General features: G+C 57.5%; 1 protein-coding gene and 1 long non-coding RNA gene across 2 annotated transcripts in view; one reads left to right on the forward strand and one right to left on the reverse strand.

The window, feature by feature from the left end:
• LOC131816366 (acid-sensing ion channel 2-like) overlaps positions 1–7,091 on the forward strand; it is a 252,203-nt gene extending 245,112 nt beyond the window's left edge. Inside the window, exons 8-10 of the mRNA XM_059149050.1 lie at positions 3,047–3,126; positions 4,329–4,397; positions 6,123–7,091. Of these exons, the coding sequence (XP_059005033.1) occupies positions 3,047–3,126; positions 4,329–4,397; positions 6,123–6,224 (251 nt within the window). The 3' untranslated portion in view covers positions 6,225–7,091. The remainder of the gene's footprint in view (positions 1–3,046; positions 3,127–4,328; positions 4,398–6,122) is intronic.
• The window catches only part of LOC131816369 (uncharacterized), a 65,615-nt gene extending 57,350 nt beyond the window's left edge, over positions 1–8,265 (reverse strand). Inside the window, exon 1 of the long non-coding RNA XR_009348024.1 lies at positions 8,084–8,265. This is a non-coding gene — a long non-coding RNA (uncharacterized LOC131816369). The remainder of the gene's footprint in view (positions 1–8,083) is intronic.

Genomic DNA, 8,265 nt, shown 5'->3' on the forward strand with positions numbered 1-8,265 from the left:
TCTGTCCTGAGGTTGGAACGAGCCTCGGGGCCACAGCAGGGAGAGGGAGTGGTCCAGTGGAGGGAAGGCTGCACTGTGGGCGGTCCCCAGGCAGTGAGGGCCCCCGGATGGAGCCCAGCCTGGAAAGCAGCATCGCATCCTGGAGGCCAGATGTTCCCCATGGACTGAGAGTCCTTTGTCAAACACAGAAGAAGGGCCACACATCCCCAGATGTCTACAGACCTGACTGCCAGCCCCACACAAGGTCACACCTGCAACCCTGGCCACGTGAGCACGTAAGGGATGAGGGACCTTCATTTCAATCCCGCCCCGCCCAGGGCAAAACCCACAAGACTCCCGAAGGTGGCCAGTTAAAAGATCTGCCCCGGGGGCCCTTCTCCCGACTCCTACTCACTCTCAAGAAAGGACATGATGCTGTCCCTACAAAGAGAATTAGCTGCGCTTGGATCTGTGAGCGGGACCCCGGCAGAGGGGGACGGCAGGTGTAGAGGGAAGCAGACAGGCACAGCATCAGACCACTGCATACCAACTAGAAGGATGAGGGCACGTGGCCTCTCCTCACTGAAGATCAGGTCCCTCATCTGTATAAAGGGTCTAATAAAAGTACTTGATGATTTTGTTGTGAGGGTTAGCTGGCAGGGAGCACCAGCCCACAGACCGCCCATGAAGAATGGTTTCTGGTACCTGGACAGTCACCATGCCAGGCGCCCAGGTTCCAGCTGCTTCCACTTGCCGTCAGAGGATCTCTGACCCTCTCCCAGGAGACTGGGGGCTTGGCCACAGCAGAGACTCAGCTGGGTTAAGGTGGCTGCCACTTGGGTCTCAGACACTGTTGTGGTCAAAAGGGACTGAGCCAAGAGACTAACACTTTAGACTCAAGGTAGAGGTCATGCTCTGGGGATATAGACCCCCCTCTCCCTACCTCTGTCATCTTGTCACCTTCATTTCCTAAGGAGAACTCAAGACAAGGCTCTTCCCTCCCCTCCCCAACACAGGCTCACTGCTCGCTCTCTCACACACACATACACACACACACACACACACACACACACACTGAGGAGGGTCTGAGTTCTGGATCTGTCAGAAAGGATAGCTTCTGCCTGCATCAGCTTTGAGGACAAGCGTGTTCCCAGCGTCTTGTTCCCGCTCAGAATAGCCTGCTGAGGAGATCACGCTGCCATCTGTACCGCCTGTGCTGGGAGCTTGCCACTCGCAGACCCTCAGCCATCAGGCCCTTCCCTCAGCACCGTGCAACTCACCCTCCCCACCCTGGGCACCCTGCACATGCCCTCAGGCCACACAGAGCACACCCCAGCCCAAAGCTTACACACACACACACACACACACAAACACACGCGGGCCTCACGCGGCAGAGGCACATCTGCACAGATGCACTACGTGAGTACATGTACTCAGTCACGTACACCTGTCCATACACGCAGACATGCTCCCACAGCTTGCGCACACTCTCACGCGCGATGCCCACCTCCACAACGCCACACTCACACACACTGGGACCTCTCAGCGTCCCTACCCTAGACCTAAAAAGCCACCTGCCTAAAGCCATGGACAGCCAGACGTGCTCGCACAGAGTGCCCTGATGCATACCCCACCCTCGGTCACACCGCGTGTGTGTCCAAACACACACCTCACACCTGACAGGTACATGGGGAAGTACACACTCCCCAGGGCATGAGAGAGAGAGCAGGGGGAGAGGAGGGAAGGGAGTCATTGGGAGCTCAGCTCCAAGCCCCACCGGGAGGAACCCCCTCCTCGCCCTCTCTGCCTGCTCACATGGGACTGTGGCTGTCGGCCTGCCCTGCCACAGTCAGGGATAGAGGGCAGATGGAGCCAACAGAACGTTCTCAGACCAAGAGCCTGTGGTCTCCAGGAAGAGTGGGCACCCATCCTGGCAACACCCTCTTTTCCCAGCACTCTCCCTGCTTAGCCCAGCAGCTGAGAGTCAGAGTTCCCAGGTGCCAGGACCTCACAGTGGTCTCCTTTCCCCTCCCCTCCAAATGTCCTTTGAAGGCAACGCTACTGAGAAGGTCAGGGTTTCCAAAATCACACGGCAAGCCAGTGGCAACTCTCCAAACTCAGATCCTCCGAGCCCTCTGCTCTACCACACTGCCTCCAGAGCAAAGCATTGGGGCTTTGGGGGGACTAGGACCCCATGGTAAATCTGAGAACAGCTTCTCAGGTAGGGACCCTCCCCCTACAAACACTTAGGTACACACAGGTTAACATCTCATATTCCGTTTTAAAGGGTCTCCGACCATCCACAGCCCCCACATGGGGAGTTGTTCTCAAGCTCTGGTGGGCGAGAGAGCCCTGGGAACTTAAAAACTCCTGACTTTCAGACCCCAGCCCCAAGAGTCTGATTTTATAGACCCGGGGTAGGTCCAGACATCTACACTGAGTACAGGTGTCTCAGGAGGGAGAAGACCCGGAGACCAGTCAAGAAAGACTTTGGTCAGTCAAGAGAGACTGTGTACCCCACAGCAAGAACTCCTACTCTAGAGAAAGACCAGATTGAACATTTACCCTCAGGTGGGAAAGTGAGGGGATGCTTCCTATGACCTTATCCCAAGGGTGAGAGGTGTCCTGAGTTGGTCCTGGAGGCCTTGTCATGATGGGTGAGGGAAATGGGTCTCTTGGGTCATTGCTTCCAAAACCCCCAACCATGGCATCCAACCCATGAGCCTTGGGCTAGACTACTCTTGCCCCAGGCAAGGACCATACACTTCTTGTCTCTATTCCCAGCCCAGAGCCAAAGGGCCCTCTCCAGGTGATTCTGAAGGTAAGAGAATAAGCGGTTAGCCTGTGAGGTCTACTCCAGGCCCTCCAGTAAGCCCTCAAGTTCATTCCCATCACCACTGGGTGCTGTGCAGTGAGAGAGGGAATTGTCCAAGGCCTGATCTGTCCCCGGGCCAGGCTTACCATAGAAGGGGAACCTTTGCAAAGGTCTGGTTTCTGAGTTCGTCTCACCCCTTCCTAGAAACGCTGTGACTAAAGCCAAAATCTTTGATCTTTTCTGTCTCTCCAGGTGATATTGGTGGTCAGATGGGATTGTTTATTGGTGCTAGTATCCTTACAATACTAGAGCTCTTTGATTATATTTATGAGGTAAGATTGGGGTTGCTCGTGGGGAAGTGACCCTATGCTGGGACCCTTGTCCTGCCTGGATGTTCAGAACCAAAGCGCAGGGGAGAGGGTGACCTCTCTCCACCCAGAGCCTGCTTTCTTCTCCCTGTCCATGGACATTGTCTATCACCAAGTCCTAGGCAGGGAGGAGGGGTGGACCCAAGAGAGACAGAAGCCGACTCCTATCCTCAGGTTGCTGGAAGAACTATGGGCTGTCCGCACTCAAAGGGAGGGAGAGGAAGGGTTGAGAAGGAGAAGAGCCAAACCTCAGGCCAGCTCTGAGACCCTCCCACACAAGGCCAGCTGTTATGGCTTCATACATATGTGTGTCTGTGCCCACACACTCACAGCACACGCACACACATGCCCTCCATGCACACACACTTCTGCCACGCTTACATACATCACCCACAAACACACATGCACACTGTACACATACCACTCACACATACACGCTACGGCCACACAACACACACACACACACACCTGCCCTCCGGCTGGCCCGTCACCTGAGTAGTGCGTGTCTGGGTGCAGGCAGGTTTAGAGAAGGGCCATTTCCTGGCAGAATCCTGAGCGAACAAGAAGAGTAAGGGTACGATCCCTCAGCGTCCCCCAGACCACCTGAGTTTTGTGCGGCAAAGGAGCCTGCAGAGGGCTGTCCTTGGCCAAAGCCAAATGGGAACCCCTGTGGGGAAGTGGAGGACCTCTGAGACCAGGGTCCTCGGGAGTGCCACACTCCACCTCCCAGCATGGTGACCTTGTTCCCCAAACCCAAATCAGGCCCCAAGGCCAGATCTTACTCTGCTTTGTTTATTAATTTTTGTGAAATAAAAGCTTCTGCTGTATAAAGTGATGGAGATTACATACCAGGGAACACGTGGAATGCCTACCCTTTATCACTAAGAATCAAATGTTACGGACTCACGGGTGCCCTGACCTTATAAACGAGTATGGCTGTCAGGCCTCATCCCCAAGGCCCAGCCTCAGAAACAGGCTCCCGGGCTGCTCATGCACACCCCCACCTGGTCCCCAAGAAATGACAGTCAAGATGCCAGATGGGGCCCTCCTGTGACCACTTGCAGTCTCTGGCTCCTGCACCAACACCTCACCCAGCCCAGGGAGGTCCCTCTGCCTTCTCTCCCCCATCCCCCAGCCTGACCAACCCCGTTGCGATTCTCTTGCAGCTGATCAAAGAGAAGCTCTTAGACTTGCTTGGCAAAGAAGAGGACGAAGGGAGCCACGATGAGAACGTGGTAAGGGCAGCGCCCATGCCGTTGGTTGCTCGGTCCCCCAGCCTCTGCCGGCCTTATGAGACCAGAGGTCAGGGCCAGGACGGCAGGAGGGACACACCTCATTGCACACTTTAACTTGGCTCACCGGAGGACACCCCCACTGAGCCCCCGGGCTTGGTGGCGAGCACTGGATGCAGCGATCCCAGAGATGCTTGCAAGGGGAGGTCCTGTCTGGCCCAGTGGGGCTTGTCCCGGACCCAGAGGGCTACTGCTCTCATCTTACGCCTTGGGAGACGCAGGGAAGTTCTGCACCCTTATTCCTCGGGGTAGCAAAACACAAGTAAGGATGTCACTGATACTCGACTCCCTTTGAAGGGGACAGGGAGGTTGGGCCCCCGTGAGGTGGGGAGCAGCCGTGATTCCCATCGAAACTGCCAACTACTCGGTGCCAGGGCTGTGTATTTGATGCCCTTGAGGTCCAGAAGCCCCAGGTCCCCCGGCTGGTGAGTGGCAGAGCTGGGCGCAGAGCCCCCTGACCACAGCCCACTCTGCCTGCCTTCCCTGGAGCAGCCACAGAGGCAGCACCTCTCAGGGCTGTCCGCTCTCCTTCCCAAACTCGGCCTGCTCCCAGCTTGTCCCTGGACACCCACTAGGTGGCCGCCCTCCCGGCCCTCCCCTCTAGCCCAAAGTCAGCAAATCCCAACTGAGGCCAGCCCCTCCTCCGAGACAGACCCTCATTTCTGTTCCAGACTCTAGTTCTCCAGCCACCTCCCAGGCTGAAAATCTCTGCCTTGGTTCCCTCGGGCCCCTGCAGCTCTGGTGACCCGAATATGGCGTCTGTGGAGGGGAGGGCAGGTGAAAGGGGCCCGGGCTCTGGGCTCTGGTCCCTGTGTCCCAGCTGCCGGCCTGAGCATCTGCAGACCCACAGGAACCTCAGGGGGTCATTGGGATTGAGCAGCCCCTGCCTCTAAAGCGGGCAGCAGTGCCTCCTTTGTAGGAAGTGCTTGGCCAGTGGAGGCTCCCTCCATCTTCCCATCCCCCCTCTGCCCTCAGAATGTCACAGAGTCACAGCCTCCCTCTGCCGCCTCCCCCTCCCCCAGCCCCATCCTCACCAAGTCTCCCCCACATTCTTGGCACAGCCTCCTAGGCAGTGTCTGCTCCCATTCCTCCCAGCCTCTAGCCCTCTGCAGCCGGGGAGTCACTGGGAAGACTCCAGGCCCTCCCAGCCCCGCCCTGCTGAGACTGCTTTCTTCTTGGGGCCAGCTGAACCCTAAAGGACCACTGGGGAGCCGTGACTACTCCGGTTCTGACTTTTGGGGGTCTCCCCACTTCCTACTTGGCCTCAGCCAGTGGAACCCCCTGCCCCAAGCCTAGAACCCCAGAGGCTCTATCTCCCCCACCCCAGGAAGGCCTCAAGGGGGACCCCCGCCCTCCTGCCTCAGAGCTAGAGAGCACTCAGAGGTAGCTTTGGGCCATACCTTAGGGGTACGTCTAGAAGAGAAATTCAAACCAGCCGCTGAGCTCCATCACCAGGGAGCCCTCTCCCCACCCTGGGGGCACTTAGGTGGGCAATGCTTAGGACTCTGAAGACCCCCGCCCGGCCGGTCTCGTGCCCCACAACAGGGGATGCCTGGGGCAGGAGCAGCAGGGCGAGCCCCAATAGAGCGCACCAGCAGTGGCTGCCAGTGGCATCGTGACACCATTTTGCAGAATGAGTATCAACCTCCGCTGTCCCCTTCCCTCCAGAGCACTTGCGACACGATGCCAAACCACTCTGAAACCATCAGCCACACTGTGAATGTGCCCCTGCAGACGGCCCTGGGGACTCTGGAGGAGATTGCCTGCTGACAGCCCTCGGACCGCCCGGCAACCCCCAAACAGACCTGGAGGCCCAAGACCCAGGACAGGGGACAGCAGGCACAGGTGCGATGGCCCCTGGTGACAGAAAGAAGAGCCCCCTATGCACACATAGCAAACTCTCTGCCAAAACCTCGCTGCGGCCACGTCTGATGCGACGTGTCCTCGGGCCCCACCGTGCGTCCCTCTTAGGAGAAATGAGTCACGCTCCGGAACTGTCCGAGAACCCACCTGCCATCACATCTCACTGCCAGATGTAAAAAGCACCTGCATGCTGAGACCGCTCACGGCGCCACCTCCACGTCTGTCTCTCTACCTGACTCTCCTCCGCGTGCTCCCCGGCAGCCACTCTGCGGCCACCCAGCGGGACCAGGTTCTAGCCCCGAAGTCGCCACCGCGTGGCCATGCTGGGGTCGCAGCTGCACAGTCGAGAGGGAAAGCGCAGAACTCTCAACCACGTCCGGTCCTTGTGTACTTTGTGAAGGTTCTGAACCTGCCCTCAAACCCCTGCCCTCCTCCGAGCTGGCCCCTGGGCTGACCAGGGCCCCCCACCCCCTACCCCCGTCCCAGCGCCTGGTGGAGGCAGGGTGGCCTGGGCGACTCCAGCACTCATCCATGGGACCCACGTCATTCTGCTGTCCCCGTGACCTAGCTTGTACAGTCCGATTCTGTTTCTTCTTCGGGGGGCTTGTTTTGTCTGTCTGTCGGAGATCTGTTCTGTTTGGTTTGGTTTTTACTTTCCGAATTTGGGTTTTGATGTTCTGAGGTTTGGTTTGATTTAGTTTTTCCATTTTCTCTGGCATTTATTTATTCGTGCTTCCAGTCACGGTCATATTAAAAGCTGGTCTTGTGGAAACAGCTGAGTTGGTGCTGCCTTGTCCCCCATACTCAGGTCTCCCTCCCCCCTCAAAGCCTTTCGAAAGGGCCAGGCCCGCCGGGTCAGAGCCCACAGATTACATAGATGTCAGGTTTCCTGGACCAGCGCCTACTGTTAGAAAGTGTCTAGAGGAAATGCACTTCTAGTCTGTTCTAAATCTTTAAAAACTATTGACTGCAGCCTTGTAAATGACTATCAACACATCACAGCTTGTGGTCTGAACGGCACTGTTGGCGACCACAGACATGTGGCTTGAAGAGAGGGAGGCAGAGAACGATGCCTAAACCTAAAAACCATGAGGGAAGACTTCCCACCCCTCTGCCCCTCCTTCCTCTGTCCCAAGGCCTCTGATCCTGTCAGTGAAATCCGAGCTGTCCCACGAGGCAGCCTTTCCAGACCATCTCTCTGCACCCCACCTCCTCACCCCCCCTTCAGAGGTCACTCTGGCTTTCTGCTTGGCTCCGCACAATGGCTGAGGGGATGGTCAAGGGGGAATGTTGGGAGTAGGTGCCTCATGGGGAGAGGGGAGGCCTTTTCCAGCCCCTCCCACCAAAAGGGGCTTCCTGTCTGGGCAGAATCCTTGCCCTCATGGCATCACGCTGATTCCCCACTTCCCCCATTCAGGGCCTGCCCCCAAAGCCCCGCAGAAAGGCTTTGTGTGGCATGTGCTGCCTTTTTCACGCACAGGTGCACAGAAAACACTGGCTGGACCAGGAGTTCGGGGCTCTGGCCCCGGCTCTGCCTCCTGATCTCTCTGCTGATCTCAAACCCCCTCGGTCCTCTGACCCCTCTCACCTCCCCATCTGCTCACGCAAGAAGACTGGTATTTCCCCAGCCGCCAGCTGAAAAGAGCCTGGCACCAGGAGTTAGGAATGCTGTCCCCAGGGCCTTCCTGCAGTAGCTGTGTGACGATGGCCACGTGCTCCTCTCTGGACTCAGCGCCCTCAATTTGAAGATGAAATTAATCGCGTACCTGTGTCTTCATGCATGATCTCAAGAGGCACCTTCATACTCAAGGCTCACGATAGAACTGCTGTCCCTGCTCAGGGGGACACGTCAAAGCAGCCACACCCAGGCGGAGGCGGTGGCCAGGGGGCGGCTGGGACACAGCATCCCTGAGATCCCTCCTCCCAAGCTCCCTCTCAGCTGGGCTTG

Source organism: Mustela lutreola, chromosome 15 (genome assembly GCF_030435805.1).
Source record: "Mustela lutreola isolate mMusLut2 chromosome 15, mMusLut2.pri, whole genome shotgun sequence".
In the NCBI taxonomy this organism is placed as follows: domain Eukaryota; kingdom Metazoa; phylum Chordata; class Mammalia; order Carnivora; family Mustelidae; genus Mustela; species Mustela lutreola.